The sequence below is a fragment of the Phacochoerus africanus genome, chromosome 15, assembly GCF_016906955.1.
Source record: "Phacochoerus africanus isolate WHEZ1 chromosome 15, ROS_Pafr_v1, whole genome shotgun sequence".
Taxonomy (NCBI): domain Eukaryota; kingdom Metazoa; phylum Chordata; class Mammalia; order Artiodactyla; family Suidae; genus Phacochoerus; species Phacochoerus africanus.
The window spans coordinates 75,322,298-75,349,825 of record NC_062558.1 but is presented as its reverse complement, the minus strand read 5'-3'; the positions used below and the strand labels follow the sequence as shown (position 1 = coordinate 75,349,825).

Sequence of the window (27,528 nt, the reverse complement as noted above, 5' to 3'; positions counted from 1 at the left end):
CTCTTCCCGGCTGCGTTCTAGGGTTAGTGTGAGGGTGAGAGAGGGTGCATGTAGCCCAAGGCAAACTCCCCCACCATGTTCCTACAGCCACGTGGTTTGTAATAGCAAAAACCAATTCATATACCATTCTACAAGAAAATGGATTACCTGTGATATTTTCACATGCTGAAGTAATAGACAGTAATAAAAATGAACAAATGATAGCCACGCCAAAAAAAAAAAAAAAAAGAGGCATGGATCTTTGATAGATCATATTGAATGGAAAACACAAGTCCCAGGAGACTGTGTATAACACGGTACTTTTAAAATAAAGTTCAAAGACAACGAAATCCAAGCAACATGCATAGTTGGCAAAATATCTTTGAAAAGCAAAGGAATGAAAATAAATGCAAGATTCAAAGAGGTAGGTATGGGGGTGCGGAGGCAGAGGATGGGCTAGAGAAGGACCATGGGCAGCTGTGAGGTCTGTATGATGGTCAAGCTCTTGGGTTTGTGGGTTCACGTGTGTCCACAATATTATTCAAAAATTAATAATGAAACTAAAGAGGGCCACACATGAACCAATGCTGATCATGAGCCGAAGATTGTCTAAATCAGTGCTGTGTGCCTCAAGTGTGCCAAGTTAAGACAGAAAGAGAAGGCATTCCTGTCGTGACTCAGCGGAAACATATTTGACTAGCATCCATGAGGACGAAAGTTCGATCCCTGGCTTTGCTCAGTGGGTTGAGGATCTGGCATTGCCATGGGCTGTGGTGTAGGTTGCAGACACGGCTCAGATCCCACATTGCTGTGGCGTAGGCTGGTGGCTACAGCTCAGATTGGACCCCTAGCCTGAGAACCTCCATATGCCGCAGGTGCGGCCCTAAAAAGACAAAGGAAGGAAGGAAGGAAAGAAGGAAGGAAGGAAGGAAGGAAGGAAGGAAGGAAGGAAGGAAGGAAGAAAGAAAAAGAAAGAAAGAAAGAAGGAAGGAAGGAAGGAAAGAAAGAAAGAAAGAAAGAAAGAAAGAAAGAAAGAATACATTCTGGTGAATTTCATAACCCTCCAAGGATCTCAAAGCCCCTAGAAGTCTAATACAAAACAGTTATTTAGGGATGAGAAAAACTAGAAAAGAGCCACATTTTTTAAAAAGGCAAATGCCTGTTGACATGAGGAAACTAGAGTAGATGCGACACCCCCCTCCCGCCCTCCCCCTGCAAAGCAACCTCTAGGCATGAACTAGAATGAGCCTCAGCCCCAAAAGCAGCCCCAACAGGCGGGTCTGCCAGACCCCAGGCCTGAAGGGAAGCAGTTCCTGGGCTGAGCTAAGGCCCATCCCCTGCCAGCTGTGGAGGTGGAATCAGGGTGCAGCAGAAGAGGTGTGGCTTGGGGCTAACTGGAAGGTCATGGGGGAGCTCCCACAGGACACGGGGCCCACAGGAGGTGCCAGAGTGTCCTGAGCAAAGGTTGGAGACTTCTGCTCATGAAGAGGGTGTGGGAAAGAGGAGAGGCGGAAAGGGGGGTCTTAAAAGTCCACTGACCAATGTGATTCATGGGAGAGAAGCAAGGAGCAAGGCACGGGTACTGACAAAGAGGAGAATGGAGACTTGGGTTTATCACAAAGGCAGGGCACAGAAGACTATGGGGAGCAGGAGCAAAGAAGAAGGGTACCCCTGAGGAGAGGAGGGAGAAAGATCAGGGGGAGAATGAAGTGTGGGCTCTCCTGTGGCTCACCAGGAAGAATTTAGTGTTAGCATGATACAGCATTGTTTTGATATGGTGGTGGGAGAGAACCGTAAATATTTGTTTAATTAATTTTTAAAAGGTCAGAGACACCATCCCTAGATATTATTGAAAGAAGAGAACCATGGGATGCAAACTGGATAAATCTTGGAGGGCACATTCATTCCAGCTCTTGAGGGAATGTCTATCAACTACTAGTGGCTGACGGAGGGTTGGAGGCCCATCTAGGTTCAGTGGGAAAGTGTGCTGGGATCAATTAGAGATGTCTGCCTTGGTAAGGGATTAGAGAGTTCTGGTACATGTGCTGACATGGGTCAGCAGATCAGCTTTCCTTATGAATATGCTTAGGCCACCACCAGGACCCCAGAAACCTAGACTCGGAGATTAGAAGCTTCTTTGCCCCCTCTTCTCATGCACCATCTATTTCCAGTCTATCACTTTGCTGACTTCCCTCCTGTATACGTGCACCACAACCCCCACTCCTCCTTTAAACTGGTGAGACAGCATATTAGCAGATCACTCTCATTCTAGTGCTTCCAGTTCTGATTATCCAGAACTCCCATGAGATAAATCTTCTGATGACCCTCCCACCCCAGTCATGCTCAAAAACCCATGTCTTTTGCCTTGAATGCCCTCCACCAATTGGCCCCATCACTTTTCTCTGATCTGCCCCAATTCCTCCCTGGTTCCCTCTTGTTCCAGCCATGTGGGTCATTCTTCATGGTTCCTGGCCAGAGGCCCTGAGGTTTCTGATGCTTCCAAGCACCCCCTGTGTACCCCAAGCCAGGGTTTTTGGTGTGCAGTTCAGATTTCCAAAGCACATCTACTTTCCTGAGTTTTTACCTCTTGGGGACAGAAAAATGCCAAGCAGCTTAATCACGAGGGCTTTGAAGTGATTCAAACAATGGTCTCCTGCAGTAGCTGCCCCCACCACGCCATGGCCACGGGCCTGATTTAGTTATGGGTTTATGGAGGGGTGTGGACTTGGGCCATATGACTATCTGATTATTCTCTATCCCTCTTTAGACACACACACACACACACACACACACACACACACACACACACACACAGCTTTCACTTCAAAATGTTCAAGGTCTTTTCAAGGAAGTGCCTCACTTGGCAGCATTAAAAATGAAATTAAGGGAGTTCCCATTGTGGTGCAGTGGAAACAAATCTGACTAGTATCCATAAGGATGAGGGTTCGATCCTTGGCCGTGCTCAGTGGATTGCGGATCTAGTGTTACTGTGAGCTGTGGTGTAGGTTGCAGACATGGTTTGGGATCTGGCGTTGCAGTGGCTGTGGTCTAGGCCAGCAGCGTAGGTCCAATTTGACTCTTAGCCTGGGAACCTCCATATGCTGTGGGTGCAGCCCTAAAAAGCAAAAAAAAAAAAAAGGAAAAGAAAAATCCAATAAGTGGCAATTGAGGGCTTTGTCTTTCACTGACGTACCTGGGCAGGTGCCCGTGTGTGACCACTGCCTTTCAAGCTGGCACTGAGGGGTTCTGGCCCTGATACTGCTCACCTATTCTTTACTCTAGGCCAGTGTTTCTCAATCTTTTTTTTTCCCATTATCGTGTGTTCTCCTGACCTCCCTAGCCATTTGAAACTTTTTTCACCAACTGCTTCCCTTGCCTGCATGAAATTATACCATAGATATCATATATACATAAAAGGAGTAAGATTTTTTTCGCCCCTTAGAACAAATTTTTGCCCCCTTAGGGGGAGATACTGCCTGTTGATGACACATGCTCTTCTAGACCAGAGCTTCTCAAGCATGGTCCCAAGACCTGCAGCATCAGTGTCACCTGGCCCCACCCCCAGAGTTTTGGTTTTTTCTTTTTATTTCTCTTTCTCTCTCTTTCTTTCTTTCTTTCTTTCTTTCTTTCTTTCTTTCTTTCTTTCTTTCTTTCTTTCTTTCTTTCTTTCTTTCTTTTTCTTCCTTCCTTCCTTCCTTCCTTCCTTCCTTCCTTCCTTCCTTCCTTCCTTCCTTCCTTCTTTCTTTCTTTTGCTTTTTAGGGCCACACCCATGGTATATGGAGGTTCCCAGGCTAGGAGTGGAATCAGAGGTGCAGCTGCTGGCCTAAGCCACAGTCATAGCAATGTGGGATCTGAGCCGTGTCTGCAACCTACACCACAGCCCATGGCAACACCAGATCCTTAACCCACTGAGCGAGGCCGGGGATCAAACCCACATCCTCATGGACACTAGTCGGGTTTGTTACTGCTGAGCCACAATAGGAAGTCCATCCCCAGAGTTTCTGATTCAGTTTTATGGTGGGGTACAAAAATTTGCACTTCTAATAATTTCTGGGTGATGCTGGTATAGACAACACTTTGAGAACCATTGTCGTCTTGGAAACTGGCTGTATTGTAGAACCCAAGAGACTTCGATTCAAATCCTTGCTCTCAAAAAAAAAAAAAAAAAAAAAAAGAATTCCTGTTGTGACTTAGTGGAAATAAATCCAGCTAGGAACCATGAGGTTATAGGTTCGCTCCCTGGCCTTGCTCAGTGGGTTAAGGATCCAGCGTTGCCACAAGATGTGGTATTGGTTGCAGACATGGCCTGGATCCCACATTGCTATGGCTGTGGTGTAGGCCGGCAGCTGTAGCTCCAATTCGATCCCTAGTCTGAGAACCTCCATATGCTGCAGGTGTGGCCCTAAAAAGCAGAAAGACAAAACAAAACAAAAAATCCTTGCTCTTTTGTTTGTAGCTGTGACTTCTGGCCAGTCTATGAATGTCTCTGAGCCTGGCTTTACTTGCCTATGAGAGTGGAGTAATTGTGTCTCCCTCACACACCTGTTGTGAGGGATAAACTGGTCCAGCCAGGGCCTAGCACACAGCAGAACTCAACAAATGGGGCTCCCCTTCCCTCACTCTGGGGGATGCTACAGAACTGCAGAAGGCCCAGAAGTGGGGTTGGATGGGGAAAGGGCTAACGGGAGAGGTTAGGCCCCGTCAGCCCAGAAAGTGGAGTCTGGGCTGAGATGGGGGCTTTAATGCAGGACACAGTGCACAGTGCTAGCTTGGGCTTCTTCACCAAATCCTCACACCCCAGGGTAGCCTGGGCCCTTCTGGTGCTGGAGAAGGCTCCGTTTAGCACCATTCGCAGGAAGGAGAGAATCCAGTGAGAGAACTCATCAATGCAGTGTTTGTGGAAAATGGAAATGCTTCCAATGCGGGGGAAAAGGATTCAGACAGCATCAGAACCACCCAGAGAGCTTGTTAAACAGATTTCTGGCCCCCATCTTAAGCGTCTAACTCAGTAGTTCTGGGGTGGGGCCTGAGAATTCGCATATCTGACAGGTTCCCAGGTGCTGTTGTTGCTGTGGGTCCAAGGCCCCACTTTGAGAACCACTGCTTCACAGCCTCTCAGAGAGGGGCTGCCTGTGATGAGTGATTAGGAAGAGATGAAGAGTCTGGGCAGGACATGAATGGCAGGACAGAGTCCTAAGAGAAGCTTCCAACCTGGACTCCTGGCCACCTGGGAGAGCCTGCTTCTTGACTCATAAATGAGACCATAGCGAGGAAGAAAGGCTGCTGACAGCAAGAGGCATGCTTGTTTCCACTGCATCCTGACAGGTGGTAGGCAGGAAGGAAAAGCGCTGACATCGGTTGAGGGCCTACTCTGTGCTGACCTATGGTGGACGTGCCCCAAATGCCACTTGTTTGATATAATGGTCTCATTTACTCGTCACAACTCTGTGAGAAAGACCACTGGCTCCAGATTAAAGATGGGGAAACCGATGCTTCAAGGCTTTTAGTCACTCCCTCCAGGTCACTTAACTGGGAAGAGAGGGTGCGTCTCTGGAACGAATAGTAGCTGGAAGTTAAATAAAGTGATTTCTCTGCCCCAGGGGGCTCTAAAGGCATTTCAGGCCAAGGGCCAGCCCTGGGCTCCTCCTGCACCTTCACCGCCTGTCTCACTAGTCACCTCCTGTCAACTTACTTCCTCACCATCCTTTGGCCCTCTCTGTCTCTATGTCCCCACTGTGATGTCCCCCAGTTGGGAGACACTATGGCAGCCTCTCTGCTGACCTGATGGCTCCCGCCTGCCCTCCCCCAACTCACCCTGAGCTGCGCACAACACACCCCTGATCACGTCCCTCCCCTGCTAAGCTGGCTCCCCGCTGCTCTCAGGACCAGGGCCTGGCATTCTCCTAGGCTGGGCCTTCCACCTGCAGGGTCGGCTGTGCGCGCTCTGTGGCCTTCTCTGCCCATGGCCTCCCTCAGGTTCTGTGCTCAGCCACACTCAATTACCGCAGCGCTCTCTCCTGCTCTGGGATCCTGGTACACCCTGGTCCTCTGTCTGCAGCAGACTCTCCCTTCACCATCCCGGCTGGTTCCTGCTCATCAGTCCGGGGTGGCTTACGTGACCTCTCCTCTGTAAAGCCTCCCCACCTGGGGACGGCTGGGGAGGCGCCCCCTCCCATGGACGCTTTCTCACTTCTTATGACAGATATTTTTGAACATGCATTAAAGTAGAAAGACCAGCCTAGCAGGCCCCCTAGGAGCCACGACTCCACGTCCACAATTACCAGCACAGCCTTTCTTCATAGCATCCGTCCTCCCCACCCCTACCCCACTGTAGCTTTCTCAGGACATCAGCTCTTGGCCCAGAGAAAGCCCTCAGCCCACTGTGGGTGGCTATCAAGAATCCCCGCTTGTTGAGACTTCCTGCAAATTCAGGTGCTCTAAGTGCTTCCACGTCTTAGCTCCCTGAATCCCCACAGCTCCCCTGTGAGGCATCGGTTGCTATCACCTCCACTTTACAGATTGGAAAACGGATGCCCAGAAGGTTACACAGCGGGTCGGTGGCAGAAGGCGAGCCAGGGCAGTCTAACTCTGGAATAGAGCTGCCCGTAGAAATAGAATGTGAGCCACATGTGTTATTTGACATCCTCTAGTAGCCACATGAAAAAAAATAAATAGGTAAAATTCATTTTAATAATGTTATTTTTAACTCCATATATCTAATATACCATGTCAACATGTCATCAATATACGAAGTGATTGAGATATTCCGCAAGCGGTTTAACATACGAAGTCTTCAAAATCCTGTGGCTTATCTTATAGCCACACAGGCCACGGTATCGGCCAGCACAGCTCGTGACCCCCACTCTGGACAGCGACTATAAAGCCTGTGCTCTCAACCACTCACTTCTCTACACATAAATGAATGAAGGAGGAAATGAGGGATCCCAGGTCTGGATCTTTCGTTGCCAATTAATAACACTTAATAGTTTATGGCCCTTTAGAGTCTCTCTCTCTGGCACCGTCTTATCTGCCATGGGAGTTATTACCTCCGTTCCTGGATGAGGCTTATGGGGTTAAGAGGACCAAATGCTTTGCTTGGACATCCTGCTGGGGGTGGCATTTCTGGGCTTCAAACCCACAATTCTGGACCCCAAGTCCAGTGCTCTGCAGGGTGGGGATGCAGCTGCCTCTTAGAATAGGACGATCTCCCTCTGGCCTAGAAGGGTGTCTGCTCAGACTACTGGCTGGGCTGGCCACTGAGGACAGGCGCCCGCAGAGCTCCCGAGGTCAGGCCCCAGGGGAGCAATGCCTTTGGTGAGGGGCAGCGCAGGCACAGGCGGAGGGAGTGATGGGGCCTGGGCCAGGTCCTCCATGGCAAAGAAACTTGTCATTCTTCAGTTGTGGTTTGGCCCCAAGAGGCCGAGAACAAATTGATGGCAATGGAGCCATAACTTATCTCTGAAGGCCTCTTTGTTCTTGGCCAACAAAAGGGTCATTAGTAAGGGGGAAAGTGCTGATGTGTGGACATAAATCCCCCCAGCTGCAGGGCCTATAAACAGCCGGGAGGGGACGGGGCCTCAGGGAGCCAGGCAGGTTAACCGTGGGTCATGGATCACCGTGGGCTCAGGCCTGTGTCGACGCATTTGCACACAGAGCCACCATCTGCCCATGCTCTGCAGGTGCCTGGAGACTTGGTCACCCGCCGGACCCTCAGGACTGGCACCTGGCTCTGGGAGCCCCGGAAGCCCTCAGTTCTTTCTTTCAAGTGAAAATGGTTGCAGAGCACCTGGGCTGGAGCAGGCTCCCACGGGCACCCAGGGCTAGTGTGGGCCATCAGTGTGAAAGGACCCGTCCCTTCTTCCTGCCTTAAGCCAAATAGACCCTGGGCCACGCCGCCTGGGAGAGGGTGGCGACTTATCACCCCTGGAGAGGCAGGTGTGCGAGGCCAGGCCCTTGGGAGACAATCACTGTTCATCGCAGCAGTGTCTACGCTGGCCGAGGGACGTACAGAAGAGGACACTCCCTAGCCTTCTGTCCACCTGCTCGCCTGGGGACTCTGCCCTCCTGCCTGTCAGCCTGCTTAGGCCTGCGCTGAGGCTGGATCACAGCGGATCACGCTGGCCCAGGCCCAGGGGAGGAGGGCAGACAGGTTAGCCAGGAGCTCAGACGGAGAGGGAAGAAGGAGGGCTGCCTTTTCCTCAAGCTGTCTGAAAAGGATTGAGGAGGGGTCGGGACGCGGGGGGGGAAATCACCCGTAACCATGAGGACCTAGCAGCCACTTTGTGCACGAGATCCAAGGGCTATCTCTCCGAGGATGGCAGACAGTTGTTGCAGTGTGCCCTCTCCATCTCCGCACACACAGCAGCCTCTACCAATTGAGCCTGTTTGGCTTCCTGGTCCTCATCAGGCAGCCATTACCCATCAATCAAAGTTGGCAGGTAAGAGAAAACCCATTTGTCATCCTTTCTAAAAGCCCTCAAGGCACATCTGTGCTGGCAACAGGAATCCTATAAAGCTATGCTAAGTGCTCCAGGCCTTCCAGGAGTTTCCCCCTCTTGTCCTCACCTTCGCACACATCCCCTACTTAGTTTCATATCCTTGGTCTCTCGCTCTTTTTTTTTTTTTTTTTTGCTTTTTCGGGCCACACCCACGGCATATGGAGGTTCCCAGGCTAGAGGTCCAATCAGAGCTGTAGCTGTCAGCCACAGCCACAGCAACACCAGAGCCGAGCCGTGTCTGCGACCTCCCTACACTACAGCTCACGGCAACGCTGGATCCTTAACCCACTAAACAAGGCCAGGGATCGAACCCGCAACCTCATGGTTCCTCGTCGGATTCATTTCCACTGCAACATGACAGGAACTCCCTGGGTCTCTCCTCTCATCCTGTTGTTTGCACTTGGGAGCTTGGCCCAGGAGAGTGTGTCCCTGGAAGTTTCCTAGGATGCTGCCGCAGGCAACTGGCCCCAGACTCTAAGCTCCAGAGCCCAGTCCAGATACCAAAGCCTCTGCAGCTCTGTTCCCCCCCCCCCCCCTGCCAAGCCTCCTGCTCAGGGGAAAGGGGGTGGCTCAGGCCATGTTTGAAGGCTAAACGGGACCTGAGGGCCTGGCAGCCAGCCTGGACCTGAAATGGACCAATGCCCTGGAGGACGGCCTCCCAGGGTCACAGCAGTAATTTCCCTTTGGCCACAACCTCAGGCCAGATCCTGGTTTTATGTTTCCTCCTCCCATCTAGGGGTATGTCTGGAAGCAGCCCAGAGACAATGAGATGAGGAGACACTCCCCTACATAGCTGGGTGTGGTTCGCACTGCTACTAGGTCCCCAGTTCTCCCACCCTTGGGGCTCACTGGTGTTCTCTCAGATCTCCAGCACAAGCCTGGTCACTGGGACACACTTGCTTTGCTTCCAATTTGACAAACTTGGAAGAAGACCAGTGCCAGCATCAGCCTCCCTTCTCCTCTGTAAACCTGGAGAGGGCTCGCTGATTCCCAGGAGCACTCTGCCTTCCTACAGAATAGTTTCCTTCCTAGGACTTTCTTCCCCACATCCTGGCTTAAGGACCACTGGCATCTGGGGTGCCAGGAGAAAGGGCCTTTCCTGGCCATACCCCAGGCCTATAGAATGAAACTCTCCATGGGGGACAAGGGCTATGCATTTTTGGTAGGAGCCCCAGGGGGGCATACTGGAATTTGAAAACCCACTATCCCAGAGTGACATCCCTCCATCCATCCCTCCATCCATCCATCCTTCCATTTTACAAGTATATACTGGGCTTTACTCTTGCTGAGTCCTGGGCTGGGCATCAGAATGGGGAGGAAATGGGGTGGGGGGAGCAGTGGACCAAAACCCCACATTGCCGTTGCTGCTGCTGACCACATGAGCTCGTCTGACATGTACTCTGGATCCTGGGCTTAGAAGTACAATAATAGACATGCTAGCAGCTGCAGGTCACAGGTAGCCCCAAACACCCCTGATTTCCTGCATCCCAAGGATGTGAGGGGTCTCCCGCCCACCAGCTAACCCCCAGCACCCCAAAGGTATTATTAGCTGCTAGCAGTAATGATAATAACAGCTAATACTGATAAAGTACCTTACCTATGTTAATTAAGCTCTTTACATATGTTGCCTTCTGACTTTTGAACCCCCTGAGGTAGGTACTCTTTTCTTCTTGGTCACACCTGTGGCATGTGGAAGTTCCCAGGCCGGGAATCAAACCTGTGCCGCAGCAGTGGCTTCAACGCTGGATCCTTAACCTGCTGCACCACAATGGAACTCCAGAGGTAGGTACTTTTATTGCTCCCATTTTGTGGATGAGAAACTGAGGTATGGACAGCCACCTAAGGCAGCAGGCTCAAGAGACTCCGTCCATGCTTGTGGTCATTACACATTGGTGCCTTTTGAGCTTTAGGGACAAAATGCCCCTCCCCCCCAAATGCCACTCTCTGCTCTTGGCAGTGTGGTAAGGAGGGGCAATGGGGAAGACACCGGCCTGGTAGCCTACCATCCTCCTGGCCATCAGTATGGGCTGCCCAGATGCACCAGGCTGACCCTTCACTCACCAGCAAGCCGGGCAGGGAGGCCATGTATGGAGCAGGGGTGGGGGTGGGGTATGGAAGGACAAGGACAGAATCTGTGTGTGGGTGAGCAGTTTCTGCTGGACCTCTCACCAGCTCCCTTGTTCCAAAGCCACCTGTTCCCAAGATAGCCAAGGAGCTGCTCCTTTGTTAGTCTTTGGGTGGGGACATGGGGTCAGGAGTCCCATCAACCAGAATCCTCTTTGCATTCAGTCACTATTCTGCTCAACCAAGAGATCAGGTGGGACGGGGGGGCTTCCGTGCCTCCTAGTAACATTCCAGACAAGGCTTTCGAATGGTCAGATATGTGAAAAGAGCATGAAATCTGCCAAAGCTATGGCTGTATTAGTTCCAAAATGAAGTAAAAACTGCCATCTTTTCCTCAAGGAAGTAAAGAAAAGCAAAGAAGACCCCAGAACTGACACAGGTTAGAAAGGAGTCACCAAGGACCCTGAGCCCCAAAGTGCCCAGAGGCCTGAGATCTTGGCCAGCGGCACATGCACCTGGCCCGCAGCACCACCCGGGCAGCCCCAGGCACCTTGAGCTCCATCCCAAACTCCTCTTCTCCTCCCCGTCCCTCCCTCCTTCATCCAGTCAATCTCCTGTCCAGGGCCTATGGCCAGTGTAGTCCCTGGGGACAGGTCCCCTTATGTCACCGTCCCACACACCCACAGACCTCTCCTCAGCCCCTCAGAGCCTGACACTCCTAGGATGGCTCTTCCTGGGTGGGGGTGGGGGACCAGGGTAGCCTGGGCCTTACCTGAGACGATGGTGTAGCCAATGCCCCGGGGACGTCCTTTATCCTGGTCGATGGCAGTGATAACGCGCACCGTCGTGCCCTGGATGGGAGAGAGGAAGGACCTGAGTTTGGCTGCCCAGCGCTCAGGCTGCTCTTCTTCTTTGTAGCTGTCCTGGCCCCCAAGCTTCCCTCCCCCTGTGATGAACCGAGGAAGCAGGTGCCAAGTGTGCAGAGCTCAGCAGTCCCCGTGGTCCCAGAGACCTACACTAAGGCCCCCAGGCAAACACCTCAGTGTTCTTTGGAGAGGCCCAATCTTGCTGATGTCCTTGCTCCCCGTTCCCCTCCCGTTCTCCCTTCATTCGGATGAACCACCCAGGAAAGAAGTGCTGATGGAGGAGCATCCAGCAGGGGGACAAGAGAGCTGGTCTCTATCTCCACCACCCATCAAATTGCTGTGTGACCTCAGGAGGGGTGCTGTACCTCTCTGGTTTCAGTTTGTCCCATCTTAATATGAATAATCGCAAAACCCTGGGACTTTGTTTTCACTAGAGCCTGAGTAAAGGAGAACATCATGGATCACTCACTCTATAAATGAAAGCACCATAGATTCTGAAAGTGAGCATCTAAAATGAGCACAACTCTGGAGGCCACCACAGTCTTCTGAACAACCACCACCACCACCACCACCACCACCACCACCACCGGCTGAGCTGCCCCTCGCCCAGGGCAACCTTCACTCTGCTCTCCAGGTTCCTCACACCAGCCGGAGGATCTGGCCCAGGCTGCCGTTTCCCTGGCTGCTAGAAAGCAGGTCAGCCCTGTCCCCATCCCCTGGGGAGATCCCGACCCCCCTCCCCAAGGCAGGAGCTCCAGCTAGACCTCCTGGGGGGAAACAGACTGTTACAAAGTCAGAGAAAGACACCATTAAAGGAGCATCTCCCGAAGTGGGTTCTGAGGATCCGAGTACCTGCTGCTGCAGAGGCCCTTCTCCTGCCCTCGCTCTGTGCCTGGAACTGCTGCAAATGCTTTCTATGCATTAACTCATTCACCTTCACAACTACCCCAGGAGAGAGCTCCATTCTACAGATGAGGAAACTGAGGGCCATGAGTAAAGTGGCCTTTCCAAGGTCCAAGGAGTGAATGGGAAGCCAGGATTCAAGTTCAAGTACTTTGGTTCCAACTGCTTACTTGCCAGGTGATGCGGCGTCTGTACAAGTTGCCGTAATTATGATGACTGTCATTTATGGAAGCCGTGGCTATGTGCCATGCACTTTATAAGCCTCCGTTCATGCCAAATATGGGAAAACGTACCTCCCCCATCCTGCCCTTGGAAATGCACAATGGGCATTAGTGTGGTAAGGGCTCCCAGAAGCAGTTAAGTGGTAAAGAAATCTGTTAATGTTTGTTCTCCCCGCCTTCTGAGCTGAAGACCGACTCTTTTCATGTAACATCTGTTAACAGCCCCAGACCCGGGGGTCCGTGGGAAGTCATTTGGGAAGCACTGCATTAGGTTTGAAGGGTCTCTACACTAATAGCTCTCCCCCCTTGCCCCCTGGGGAAATGCTTTCAGGGGCTTTACTTTTTCTGAGGATCACTCCTTACACAGGAGAGGCCGAGTTTGGCTCCAGGAGGAGGACCTGAGAGTAAAGGATGTTGGCCTGAGGCTCCAGCTGCTGGGAAGGGCTTTCTGACCACAGGGCCAGGTCCCTCTTTACAGCCCCATCTGACCTGAGCCCCACATGCATTCTGGCAGGAGGGTGCCCTGGCCGCCCCTGGTCTGCTGAGGGCAGGGACTTGCCTGCCAGGTTGACTGGGCCCAGTGCCTGCCCAAGCTCCACTCCAGAGAGTCACTGAACAATAAGCTTCAAGGGGCAGCTACATGCCTGCAGGTACACAAGGGCTGTCAGGGCTGATCCGGCTCAGGACAGTGAGTCTCAGGAGGACTGGGAGCAGGTCAGTGCTGGCTTATGCAAAGAGGGGAGCTGGTGGCCAAGGGACTCTTAGTCCTCAGAGCTCTGGGAGCACTCCCAGTGAGCAGCCCTGCCCGGGCAGCCTGGAGTCCCCGTGGGTGGGAGGGGCTCAGAGGGGGCCAGCAGGCGAGCCAGGACCAGAGGACAAGGAGGCTGGCTCTCCCCAGGAAGAGCCACACCTGAGCTTCCACGAAGTGAGCTTTAAAGGGCTCTTGACAAAGTTTGAGGTTTCATCTCTTTTTGGATAAATAAATCCATTTTTAATAAAACCCTGAGCTTTTAATACAAGTGCAGCCACAAAGACTGGAAATGTTATGAGAAGGAATTAATGGGGAGGAATGGGGGCTCCTGGGAACCCACGGCTCTTGTTTCAGAGTCTCAGTGATTATATTTTCAATATACAGCAACTTATTTCCAAAGATGGGGGATGGAGAGGAGCCCGCCATGGGGCTCGGCCCCTTTCTGGGGGAGACTCTCCCTGGCTGGCGCTCCAGAGAGGGGCCCCAGCTGGGGGTGCACCAGGGTGTGGTCAAGAGAGCAGGTGGGTGGGCACAGAAGGGCTAGAGATGTGGCCCACCTGGCCATGGGGCTTCTTCCCTTTACAGGTACCCACACTGCAAGGAGGAGGCCTGCTGGGAAATGAGCCTAAAGGCACATAGGCCTGCGAGTTCCCACTCCTTATTGTGGGAAGATCAGAACAGCAAGGGGGTTAAGGGTTTGACTCTGGTCAGGCTGCCTGGGTTTGAATCCTTTGGGTGAGCTACTTCACCGCTCGCTGCCCAGTTTTCCCCATCTATAAAATGGGTATAACGGTTCCCACATCTCAGCAAGTGAGACACATAAAACCCTTGAAATAGTATCTGGGACACATCAAATGCTATTAAAGGGACTATCACTATTCACTGGGGCCTGGAACCACCAGGCATATCTGATGAAAACTAAGACACGTCTTCCCAGACAATGCACGCATGTCACGTTCCAAACAATTTCAGCAAATGCAGACTCCCCGGGACTCCAGGTTGATGGTACCTGCCTGAGAAGTAAGGAGTTTTCTGGGCATCCCTTAGAGAGAACAGCTAGGAGCTCACAGGGAGAGCTAGCATTAATAGAGCACCTACTGTGCGCCAAGCCATGTGCTGGGCCGCCTGCATAGCTTCCTTCACTCTTCCCTCGCGCCCCCTCACAGTGAGGGTACATGTGGGGAGACTGAGGCTTGAGGGTGGGGATTTGCTTAAAGTTATGAGGTGTGGTGAGTGGGACTGGGTCGGGGAAGGTGACTGGGGGAGACGGAGGGCTGGGACGGGCTGGGGGAGGGGTGCCAGGCAGCCCTACATCTGAGGCTTGGGTACCAGTAGGGAAATCGGGAGTTGACAGCAACTGGGACTGCTCTAGAAGGAACCTGTCTCTCTCTTTTGGGGCTGCCTCCTTCCAAATTTGCAGGCCAGGACAGTGGCTGAAAGCTGGAGCCTCGGGGGGGCCCGTCCACCTCCTTCCCAGCCAGCCCAGCTGCCCCCACCCCATTTCCATGACAGGATTAAAGACTTGAAAGGCGGACGTGCAGTTTGCTTCGGGAATGGGAGGCGTCCTTGGACGGGCGGGGGGAGGCTGGTGGGGGCTGAAGGGGACTTCCGACAAGAGCTGCCACAGCAGATTCTGAGGCAGAAAATCCTATTTCTCAGTCCTTAATTCCAGTCAATTCCAGTCAAAGGGCTGATAGGCATCGGCTGGCAGTAATTTGTGCAGTTTATCCGCTCTTTTCACCTTCTATCGGTCCTTCACTGACGGGCAGGCCGACATGCTGCTGCTCGAGTGAGGAAATTAAAATTTGATGCAATAATCCCAAATAAGAAGGATTTTATTAGGTAATATATACACTTTAGATGAGGCATGCCCACCTGATACACTGATAGAGGGAGGCATACATGCTGGGAGCCGCAGATAAAGAGGGGGAGCAAGGGGGTGTGGGTGAGGGTCTGGGTGGAGGCCCCAGGCCAGCAGAGGCAGGGCTGGGGCTGGAAGACACCAGGGTCCCTGGGCCTGGAGCGGAGCTGAGGAGGCTGTGGGCTACTCAGCCCTGGCCCAGTCTGGGAAAGGCTGCATTAAATCAGGGTTCCACACTGTAAAGGGACATAGAGGGCCCAGACCAAGGCACGGAAACTGATTAGAGCCTGGAAAAATCAGGCTTCGGGTATATGGGAAGCCATGCAAAAGATGAGCTAAACTTTCCAGCATGGAGGCCCGAGGAAGGGCAGAGATGTGTGGACATGGAGGGGATGCTGTGGGTGCTGGGAGAGGCCGAAGCCCCAGACTTACTTCCTTGTCTGGCTCCCCTAAGTCCAGTCACAGCCCAAGAAGGGGGACTCAGGTCTGCTCCCTGGGAGCCCCCCAGGCACGGGCTTTAGTGCCCTCGCGGGGTCAAAGGGACAGCCCTGGCCAGGCAAAGAGATATCAAGGTCCCTCAACCTGAGGGAGAACCGGATCAGAGGCTAAGAGACCGAGCATAAAGGGTGCAGGAGTGGCCCCATTTGTCTGTTCTGAGGGATCATCCTAGGAGGAGCCTTGGAATCATCTGGAAAAGAGAGGGTGTGGCTTACTTAGCATAGGGCCCTGCACACAGCAGGGGCTTAATAAGCTTCTTCAGGATGAGTAAAAGAGTGAAAAATGGAATGAATGGGTGGAAGGACTCAGAAATTGATAGATCTGAAAGGAACATGCGTAGTAATAGTGTGATTTCGTATTCCTTGGCTACGATACAGGGATGCGGCGAAAGATAAGACACACTGAGGGGTCTCGGAGGATGCTGGCACCACGCCCCTCTTGCTGATGAATGAGACTCTGAGGAGAGGCAGCTGAAGCGGGGATCCCCGCCCCCCTACCCAATCCAAACACCTGACCACTGAGTTCTAATGTCTGCTAGGACGGCACTGCTGGGTGCTCCCATCCCTAACACCCACAGCCCTGTGAGGCACTACTGAGACGGCCTTTGCCCCAGTTTCCAAGGAGGATGCGGTCTGGAGGTTGTGTGATGTCGCCAAGCAAGTGCACTGTAGTGCAGGGACCTTCTCCGGGTTTCCCTGACTGCCCCGCCACCATCACGGCCCCACTTCAATCCACAATTTGGCTTTGCCTGTATTCCCTACACTCAGCCCTGGGTGCCATGCCCTGGGAGGCCTGTGGAAGCTTTGAGACCAGATCCTAAAGACTCAGGCACCTTGATGACCAGGAGCCCCAAAATAACCCACTTACGTATCACTGAAGTTTACGGGTGTGGCTACAGCTCAGCAGTAAGTTAGGCAGCACAGGGAGCGCGAACTGCACCAGAGTTGGGGGAGAGGGATGGCTATGCCTACCAGCTGGTGACAATAAAACCAGGAAAAAAAAAATTCTAAAGAAGGTGGTCAGGAGTTCCTGTCGTGGCGCAGTGGCTAACAAATCCAACTAGGAACCATGAGATTGCGGGTTCAATCCCTGGCCTTGCTCAGTGGGTTAGGGATCCAGTGTTGCCGTGAGCTGTGGTGTAGGTCGCAGATGTGGCTCAGATCCCGTGCTGCTGTGGCTGTGGTGTAGGCTGGTGGCTACAGCTCCAATTAGACCCCTAGCCTGGGAAGCTCCATATGCCACGGGAGTGGCCCTAGCAAAAGGAAAAGGACAAAAAAAAAAAAAAAAAAAGGTGGTCAGTGATCTGGGAACCAACAGCTGGGTGGACTTCGGATTGGTGATGGAAGCAGGCACAGAGGTGATGAGGATGGCAGGACAGTGAGAGGGCTGGTCTGACTGCAGCATTTGTTCATTCATTCATTCCATAAAAACTTCCTGAGCACCCATGGTGTGCTATGCCCACAGCAGACCCCATTCCTGCCACTCCCCCACCTCTCACAGTTCAGCAGGGAAGCTGAGGGTGAGGAAGCCGGGCAGGAGGACTGAGTGATAAAAAGGGGACAGCTAGTGGCCAGGGCAGGTGGAAGGGCCCACCTCACCTGAAAGGTTGGGGCTGAGAACATGTGGGCTTAGCAAAGAGGTTTCGGTGGAGGCAGCCTTTAGGCTCAAAAACCCAAGCTCCTGCTGCCCATGGACCAGAAAGAGAGGGCTAAGGTGCAGACATTCAGATGTCCCCTTCTACCCTTGAAGCAGCTTTGGAAACAGGGACAGGAGGCCAAAAGGCACCTTGCTTGTCAGATCCTCCAGCCCTCAGGTGGCCCCAAGAAGGAAGTGCCTAGCCCCTCACACCTGGAGATGAAGCACGGTGCTCGGACCATGGTCCCCAATTGGGGGGCAGGCTCCCTGGTCTGTGGTGGTCCAGGAGCACAGCTTGCACGCTGCTCAGGGGAGCCTGCCTCTCACCTGTACCCGAAGCTGCAGGCCTGTGCAGATGTGCAGGCAGGGCCCTGAATATCCACGTGTTCAGGTGGGCACCCCCTTTGCTCCCAAAGCTGTGTCCTTCCCCTAAGCATGCTGAGTTCCTTCAGAAGGAGGGGTGCAGTTCTCTTTCCACAGAGCCACTCCCTGAGCTTCACATCCAGAGTTGTGTCTGCCCAGAGGAGCCGCCTTTTTCTGATTCATCAGCACAAAGCAAGTGTGTTACCCTAGTCTGTACAAAAGCACGGATGGCTGCCGGACAGGGGATGCCTGTCCCCACCTGTTTGGCCCTCGGCTGAGCAAAGCCACCCACCCACAGCCCCTTCCCTGTGGCAGTGACACGCTCTGTTCTCCGAGACCCCCTGTCATGGCTGCTTGGGCCACAGGGGACACCGGGCTCATAGGCAGCCTGTGTACAGGCTGGCTGGCAACCTATGACCTTGCGACATGGCACATAATTATGAGCACAGCCAATCAGGTGTATCTCTTGAAAACATAGCCTTGAGAAACCCAGAGCCTGGACAGTGAGGAGGGGCAGCTAGAGCTGTGAGCTCTCAAGGAGGAGCCGAGCCTGAGAGGGCCCGCAGGGCAGAGGGCAAGGGGCTACCATCTTGAGCAGCACTGGTTGGCCAAGAAAGGCAGACTGACCAGTGGACCCATGAGGGGCATGGCTCAGCCCACTGAGGTTTTGGTGAGCCTGGCCGAGTCCAAATCTGCTCTCCAGCCCAGGCTGGATCTTCCACAGGCATCCCCATCATCTCACATGAATCCTACTGAACTGCCCCCTTCCCTTGCACTAGTCAGTCTCTGCACTTTGGCACTCAGAGCCCTCTGGGGATGAAAGGAGAGAGTGAAGGGCTCGGTTTTCACTGTGCTGGGACGCCCATCACTGCCATGCATAGGAGTTTGGTGGAGTGCATAATGCCAAGGAGCCTGCCCCACCAAACAGGGCCCCATCCCTCCCAGAAGCTCAGAGGGAAGTCTCTAAGGGCCGGGAGAGTCTTACCGGAGGAGAATGCTCATAGATGTTGGTGCTGTAAGGCAGGTTGATGAAGATGGGGTCCATGTCCTGGACGTCCGTGATGATGATGGCCAAGTTGGCCAGGGTGGACAGGGGTCTGGTCTTGTCTTGATCCTTAGAGGACAAAGAACACACAGCCTCAGGTTCAGCGATGGTGGATGTGCACACACATGGACACACACACACGACACCCATGGGCACAAACATGTGTGCACACATGCACATATGTGCTCCAACACTCCCACAGGGAAAAGCATCAGCTCACAGAAGCTCAGGAATGCTAAGAACCCTCAGTGACCACTGACCTGTACAGGAAAACACAAACAGTGTCCCCAAGGCCCAGTGGAAGGTGGCTTATTCACTGTCACAAATCAGGGTTGGGGTAGAGCCTCATCTGCTGCCAGCCTGGCCTAGGCCTGACCACCCTGGCTATCTGGTGGGCGGAATGATGGACTTGGGATAAAAGGATGGTGCTGCCCTTGGCTCCTTCTCTGGATTCAGCCAGGGGACCGCTGGCCCTCTCCATGTCCACTTTCTGCCCCCTCGCATCCAAAGAGGGGTGGGGGTTCCTTGGAAGAAAGGCCATTTGACCACACAGGGGTCTCCTCCGGGATCTGCATCCCTGCTCTGCACTCTAGGTTTACCGTCAAGCAACTTTTCTGGTAGAACCAGTAGGGGGCGCTCCAGGACATGTGACATTTGGGGGACTCTGGGAAAGAATCCAAAGAAGTCATGCAGGCCATGGGGCCAGGCAGGCAATGTTTAGACCCTTCTAGTTGGAAATGTGGTCCTATGAAAGAGAAGAAACCAGAGACCCCCCTCCTATTACCCTCAGCAGTGATAACCTGTTGAAACAGTTGCTGCTGCTGAATAACAACAGCCAACAAGACGAGAAACTCACACTAAACACAGGTTATATACCAGACACCATGCTAGACACCTTATTTGCTTTCGCAGGTATTATGTGCCCCATTATTCAGATGGAACAGAGAGAAAGAGACTCAGAAAGGTCAAGTAACTGGCCCTGAGTCACACAGCTGGTAAGTGTATGGCCAGGACTCAAACTCGGGTCCCTTCAACATAAACCCTTGCCCTATCTTGATCTGGGGCCCTAACATCAGCCGAGTCACTGACTTGCTGGGTCACCTTGCATAAGCGTTCTTCCCTTCTGAAGTCTTAATTTCCACTTCTGCGAGATGAAAGGACTCATTGGAATGACCTCTATGGACTCTGGGGCTTGTAAATTCCCTGGTCTGGGATTTGAGGAGTGAATGTCCAAGGAGAAAATCTGCCTTGGTCTGTCTGGGGTGCCCTGAACAATGCAAGCTATGTGCCTGCCCCTGCCCTCCAGAGAGCGCAGAGCCTTGGGGAGGAAGGAGGGGCTGGTTGCTCCCGAGATCCTTGGGGGGCAGCCAAGGAGAGGGCAGAGCAGCTTCAGGGATGTGTCATGGGCTCAGCAAGGAAGGGGAGAGTCTGGAGGCAGGAGGAGTTGGGCAGAGGGTCCACAGTGGAGATGGACTCTCGGCCTCCATGACAAGGGGACCCACAGCCCAGGCGCAGGGACAACTCATGGTGAGAGCTCTCAGCCAGGGCCAGGAATCTCCACCAGGCAGGCAGGTCTAGAGGGTGAAGTCCTTGACTTCTTGGGCCGGGGATGCAAGTGGCTCTGATTTGCTATTACCAGGCCTCTGTGGGCAGCTAGCTCTGTCCAGCCTGATACCTGCCCTCCCAGTCTCACACCTGCAGCTGCAGTCCTGCTCCTGCCACAGATGCATCCATCCAGCTCATCCTGGACTTGCTTTGTGGTTGGGGAAAGGGGATGGCAGCAGGCACATCTGACCAGGCAGGAACCTGGCCAGACTTCTAGCTGTCACTCTGGCATCTACAGTTCTCAGCAGCTTGTTTCCAGGGGAGTCCTCACACTTGCCCACCAGCTACCTACCCGTTAGTGGCTCCCTGAGATGCTCCAAGGGAAAATCTCCTTGGGGAAATGCCCAGAGGTGCAGGGCACAGCGCCAGCCCTGAGGGGGCTTGTGTGTCAGGTTGGGGAACAGTCAAGACCAAAGGGAGTTCTAGGGTCCCTCCTGCTCTACTCCTTCAAGGCCTGATGGCTGGAAGATCAACGACAATTTAACTGCATTCACCACCTCAGCTTGAGCCCAGCCTCTTAAAAGCCAGCCACCCAGATTCCAGTCTGCGCCCAGCTCTGGTCTCTTCCCCACTGGTCCAAAGCCATTTCTGTGGTAGATGGAAACTACCCATGGGAGACAAGTTCATAGTGAGAAGGAGAGCAAGCATCTCTGCATTTCTGGGCCCAGGTGTGTGCAAATGGAGAGTGGTGGGAGGGGCACAAGAGAGTGAAGATGGATACAGGTGTAGACAAAAAGTGGATTCTGGTCTTGCAGGTCCCCTTATTTGTTTGGTTATTCATTTTTTCTTTTTTTCTTTTTTAGGGCCAAACCCGCAGCATATGGAGGTTCCCAGGCTAGAGGATGAATCAGAGCCGCAGCTGCCGGCCTACACCACAGCCACTGTAACGCCAGATCCGAGCCGTGTCTGTGACCCAACATGGGATCCTTAACCCACTGAGAGAAGCCAGAGATCAAAGCTGCATCCTCATGGATACTAGTCAGGTTCTTAACCCACTAAGCCACAGGGGGAACTCCTCTTGCAGGTCCCCTTGATCCCAGAAGGCAGTTTTACAAATAGCAGCACACAGTCCTCCCCTGGTTAAGTGGCTCACAGTTAACCAGGGGAGAAGGAAAGAATGTGGACGTCAACTGCAGTGGTCTCCCCGGGGGCCGTGAATCAGGTACAAAGAAAAAGTCTGCACTTCTTGATTCTTGGGGCCTCTTGGAATCTTGTCCAATCCTGGGAGAACCTCATCCTTCAAACTGTGCTCTGTGACCTGCCAAGTGGAGTCTTCGATGCTGCTGGCAGCCCTGCTGCAGTGCCATGGGGCCAGGTGGTGGATGCCAGTGTCAGGCTAATGGGTCCTCAGGGTCAAGAGGGACTCCTATGATTTGTTTCACTGTTGACCTGAGCTTTGTAAACAGAAGCCTAAGGGACAACAGGCCTGCTCTCGCCCTGATGCCAGCTAGAGGCTCCATGTGTGCCTGGAGGCAGAAGCCAGAAGCAGGGAGAAGGGGGATGTAGGGGAAGGACTCTACTCAGGGTGTGGCCTGCCATCGATGACAGCTGGCGACAGAGCCCAAGCAGCTGTGCTGTTCTGGAGACTCAGAGACTCCCGGCCATGGGACCTGGGTTTGGTTTCTTGCCATCCACTACTCATCAGCTTGTGAGTCTCAACAGTGTCACCATAAAATGGGATAGTCATTTCTCCCCCACCTCCCTCTCCCGACTAACTCATCTGGAATTCCCAGCCCCCAGTATGTTGGAGATGGGTGCTCCCTTCTATGTAAGCATCACCACTCTAGACCAGTGATCAGGATGCCCGGCCCCTCTGGCTCCTACATGTTCGGTGGTGTCAGGACACGGCTGGATTGACACCTCCGTCCTGTGTCCCAGAGACTGAGAGGACACCCTGCGCTAGGAATGCCCTGTGGGGTTACCAGTCACCCAGCAGTCCAACTGTCAAGTCAATGAATTGCTCCTATGCCTTAGTTTCCACATCTGTGAAATGGGCACCTTAATATTTATGACATGGGGTTATTATGAGGTTTAATGGAGACAGTCCATTCAAGGGACACAGCAGGAAGCTTCAGTAATATCAACTGTTGTTATTTTTTTTTCTTTTTATGGCCACACCTGTGAATTATGAAAGTTCTGGGCTAGGGGTCACATTGGAGCTGCAGCTGCCGGCCTGCACCGCAGCCACAGCAACACCAGATCCGAGCCACAGCTGGGACCTTTGCTGTAGCTTGCAGCAACACCAGTTCTTTAACCCACTGAGTGGGGCCAGGGATCGAACCCACATCCTCCCAGAGACAATGGTCGGGTCCTTAACCACTGAACCACACCAGGAACTCCCCAGCTGTTATGATGAGGATGATGGTCGCTGGTATCACTATTATAAGCCTTGACTAGCAGGGAATGAAGCGGATGTTCTGTGCTCTCTTTGCGGGTGGGAGGGGCAGACATCTGGTTGCAGGGGGCGGGGGGTGCTGTGACTCACCGTGGCGTTGACCGTGAGCTGGTAGGCCTGCGTGGTCTCGTAGTCCAGCTCCCGGGTCACTGTGACAATGCCACGTGCACTGTCGATGGCAAAGAACTGCGAGGAGGGCTGAAAGGAGTAGAGGACGCTGCCACCAGCACCCAGGTCGGGGTCCGTGGCATTCACGATGAAGATGGGGGTCCCCACCGGTGTGTTCTGCGGGTGAAGCAAAGCAAATAAAAGGGTGAGCTGGAGCTCGGAGCAGCTGCCTCCGTCAGTGACTATTCCCCCGAAGCCCATTAACCACGTCCCTCCAGCCAACCAGACCTGCAGCTTTGTCATTTTTATTCTAAGAGGGTTCTGAAGAATTTAAAATGCAATATCTATTTTTTTTTTTCATTTTTTGATGGCCTCCTGGTAGCTGTAACAGCACCAGTTCCAAAAATGATCTGCTCGTCCTGGAGTTCCAGATGAAGGCCTTCTGGTCCCCAAACCCCTGTTTCTTGGCAGTTTCACTTCCTCTGTCAGGTGCCCCCTTGCTGCCCAAGCCTCAGGCATGAGCTGTTCGAGGGCGCCTGGGAGTCTGTGTGTTGGGAGGTTCCAAGGGCAGGGAGATGGGAAGTATAAGATGTGCGATGTGGCAGAGGGTCTGGGGGCTTTGTCTGACCCACAGGGATGACCTTGTTTGTCTGAGGGTGGGGCATCCACAGGCCATCCCTGGGCCATGGCAGCCTGTAACCAGAGAGGACCATAAAACCTGTTCAAATGTCACCACCTCCTGGGAGCCTTCCAGGATTCCTGTGCTATACACTGTGTAGAGAGCCCTGCCCGCTTCTGACCTGGGGCTTCCAGTTAAGTGTAACTTCCTCATAGAGGCTTTCCAGACCCTTAAGGCAGGTCAGCCCCTACCATGCCTCCAACCCTTGCCTCTGTTCATATTCAGGGTCCTAGAGCACCCTGAAATTTTCATCACCTACATTTCTTCTGTAATTCCCTGCTCGGGGCCTGCTTCCCCTCGTAGCACCTGTGCCCCATGGAAGCCGTAGGGCTCCATCTGCCTTGCACAGCACGGTGCCTAGCACATGGCAGGTGACTAACAAATATCCTTTACGAGACATGAGTAAATGTCTATGATGGCACTTAGCACATTCTATTCTGTTGGCATCCTCTGCCCAACTGTCAGCTCTCATCACTGCCGCGCCCACCGGAACACCTGACATGTAAGCCATGCCTGCAAAATGTTGGGTGAGTCCAATTATTCCCAGCTTAGTGAGCTCTGGACACATCTGGAGATCAGCAATCTGGTGAGGCTCTTCCCAGAGACAGGGAGGACTCACCTGCTGTGCCATGGCTGTGTGTGGGCTCCACCTGTCAGATCCGTAACAAGTAGCTTTCTAGGTGGTAATTACAATCTCATTTTTGAAAAGGGAGCTGAGGCTCAGAGAGGTTAAGCAACTTGCCCAAGCCTGTGATCTCAAGCTCTACTCAAAACATTTCTCCCCTCTGCGTGGGACACAGGACCTCATGGTCTGGCCCTGCCTCCTCCTTCACACTTAATTTCCTGACAATTACCGCTTCCTGGCTTTTGGGCTCAGATCACGGGAAGTATCTGTCTTTATCAGTTTACTATTTCCTGGGAGGCAGAGCTGTTTGTACTTCTCCAACCTGGCAGGCTCCCTCACACTTCTAGGCTTCTGAACCTGCTCTGCCTTTACTAGGTCTGCCCTGCCCAGCTCAGTGGCCTGGAAAACACATGCTCTCTTTCCCTCCAAAAGAGAATCAGGTGCGCTGACAAGTGCTTGCATTTCAGCGATGAACACACCTCTGTCGGAACCTGAGGTTTACTGTGAATCTTTGGGCTGGTTACTTAATCTCTCTGATCCTTAATCCCTGCTCTGTACTGTGAAGTGAACAGTATCCCATAGGGTTAGATGAAAGAGTACACGAGCTCAGGAGTGTACACCTCCCAGAATGTGATAAGCGCTTAGAAGACGGCAGTTTGCGATGTTAGTGTCTGAATGCCTTCTAGAGGAGGGCAGACAAGAACCCTCTCCAGTGTAGGGCAGGGAGGCATCAAGACACACTATGACTATTAATGACACCCTGCCTGTAACCCCCAGACCCACTGAGTACCCTGTTCTGCCATGATCTCCCCCGCCTACTGCCCAGCCCAGGTGGCCTCAATGGACTGCAGTCCCAGCCCGGGCTCCCTTGCTGGCTGGCTTCTGCCAGTAGGAGGTGCTGGTAGGAGCTCAGAGTTTGGGGAGGAGGCAGGAGGAGAAAGAGCTGCGATATGACTTCCCCCATCCCTCCAGCTCCAGTCCAGCTATCCTTCCTCCCTGGACCCAGCTCTTGGGGGGTGGGCTCCAGCCCCTCCCCCTGCCTCTCCAGCCCCAGGAACTTCCCAGCACTGCTAGTCTCTGGAGCCTCAACATCCCGTAATGTCCCCCTAGCCCCGCACCCCTTCTGGAAGTTGTCTCGACTGAATTGCCTTTAGTGGGACTATCTGAGATGAACTGTTTCTGGGAGATCCTGATGGACACAGGTACTCTGCAAGGACCTCCCCCGGACCACCATGTGCAAAGCCCTGGAAACTGAACTCCTTGGGCACTGGGCTCAGTGAAGCCAGCTTCCACCCAACGTGCTACTGCGGTGGCACTGGTCTGGAGGAGACCTTTATGAGATGCTCAGCTACCCTATAGCTCTCTCTCTCTCCCTCTCCCCCTCTCTAGGTCCAACATGGACATATGACATATGAGGGCCAGAGTCAGCCCCGAGTTCCAGAACAAAACATGCCATCAGAGCCTGTAGTTCCTGCAGGAGAACAATGGACATGTTCCGATTCAGAGCAGCCAGTCCCGGGGGGTGCAGGGGAGCAGCTACATAGCACTTGACAGCACACCCCACATGGAGCCAGTGCCCAGAGGAGAGGGACGGCTCCTGTGAGAATGTCAACTCTCTACCCCCTGCCTCGGGGAGGAGAGGACATTTCACTCATCCACACCGAGTGGTCCAGGGCTCTCTAGGCATCTGACAGAGGATTTAAGAGCAAGATCCAATAAGACAGGAAAAGGGGGAAAAGAAGGGATGGTCCTGCGTCTGACCTTCTTGGATTATGTTTCATGCCCTGCAGTGAAAACCCATTTCATTTCTGCATAACTTAGACAAGGTTTTAAATAGGCCAGGCAAAGAGCCATTCATATACTCAGAAGGGAGAAGCTGTTGGAGAGGAAAGAATGCCGACTTTCCGCATTTCAGGTCCTAGGCACCATGCTCTCTTGAGGAAATGGGGTGCACGGGAGCTCTCAGCGCCTCCCTGGGGGCATCTTTGAGCACCAGCTGCTGTTTCACCAAAACATGCCGATGTGCGCACGGGTCTACACCCAGGGCCAAGTGCATATGGATTTGCAAGTATTCTGTAGGCAGGACAACTTAGTGGCTCAGAGCATGGGTGCTGAGTCAGATCCTCTAAGTCTGAGTCCAAGCCTTTCCATTTATTGGCTGGAGGCCTCGGACAGATCCCGTTCAGTTTCCCCATGTAAAGGCAAATATAAAAATGAAGCTGTTGACAGCACCTCCCTTCCAGGGTTGTGATAAAGAATTACAGGAGATACAGTGTGAAAAACATGAAAAGCCTCTTGTTGAGCCAGGCACATGGCAATATCAAGCCATACTCAATAAATGGCCACTGCAATGATTATTGTGGTAATAAAATACCATCACAGATGAGCCCTATTTAAGGGAGGTATTAGAAACAGTGTAAACAGCCAATCAATCTCTTCATCATGAACTTAGACAAACAGGCATTTCAAAATACAGAAACAGACCATCTCTGTTTCTTGATCCATGGCTGCTGAATACAGAGTCAGGATGGGAGAACCGCTGAATACACTGCGAAGTGGATGTGGAGCGTGTGAGAGGAGAGGGGAGATCTGAAGCTGGGGAGGGAGCAGAAGCCAAGAAAGCTCCTGAGCATGGAAGCCAGGCTTGCGTACACACCACTCAGGGGTGGCTTGAGTGCAGGAACTGGAAGGAACACTGGAGATGATCCATCCCAGCCTTCCTGTTTTATAGATGGGAAAAGTAAGGGGGATGTGGTTAATGACAGAACTGGGACTAGAAATCGAATGCCTGGACTCCTATACAAATGCTTTTCTCACCCCACCAGAGACACCAACCACTGCCTCCCTGCCCGGCCTCCTTCCAAGTAGAGATGTTCTTTATACCCACAGCTCTGCTCAAAGGGATGGATCTAGGGGGCCATGTTTGTACCAAGGGACTTCAGACCCAGACCACACGTGATTGGTCCAGGGGGAACCACCTGACTCAAGCAGCCCAATCAGATGGGGCCTCGGAAGTTCAATCAATTTTCTATGGGGACCTGAAAAAAAAATTCTTGCCACCTGGTTAGGGACGGTGTGGGCACCATGACAGGCCAAAAGTCACACAGAAGCCACACTTACAGGGTAGCAGAAGAAGCTCATCTGCAGCGAGAATGGAGCATGGTGAGGTAGGAAAGCAAAGACAGGGGGCTCTGAGGGCCTCCCCTGCCCTGGCCTTACCAGCCCTGTCTGTCCCTCCCTTCCTTGTCCCTGGCTATGGTGCTGAGACAGTCTGTGCTGTCCTCCCTGTGGGTTCCCCTTGATCCCCACACTGCATGGGCCTCGGCTCCTTGCTCCCCCTGGCATTCCCAGGACACATCCAGCCAGGGGCAAGGCCTCCTCATTCCCACAGCTGTGCCCCACGCTCACCCTGCCCCTCAGCTGCTGGGATC

General features: G+C 53.0%; 1 protein-coding gene across 6 annotated transcripts in view; it reads right to left on the bottom strand.

Annotated features, from left to right (window-relative positions):
* The window catches only part of CDH23 (cadherin related 23), a 438,655-nt gene that overhangs the window by 244,061 nt on the left and 167,066 nt on the right, over positions 1 to 27,528 (bottom strand). For all 6 annotated transcript variants that reach the window (XM_047759777.1, XM_047759776.1, XM_047759778.1 and 3 more), the window contains exons 7-9: positions 22,776 to 22,970; positions 18,626 to 18,754; positions 11,315 to 11,393 (exon numbers count right to left, since the gene is read on the bottom strand). In XM_047759777.1, coding sequence (XP_047615733.1) covers positions 11,315 to 11,393; positions 18,626 to 18,754; positions 22,776 to 22,970 — 403 coding nt within the window. The remainder of the gene's footprint in view (positions 1 to 11,314; positions 11,394 to 18,625; positions 18,755 to 22,775; positions 22,971 to 27,528) is intronic.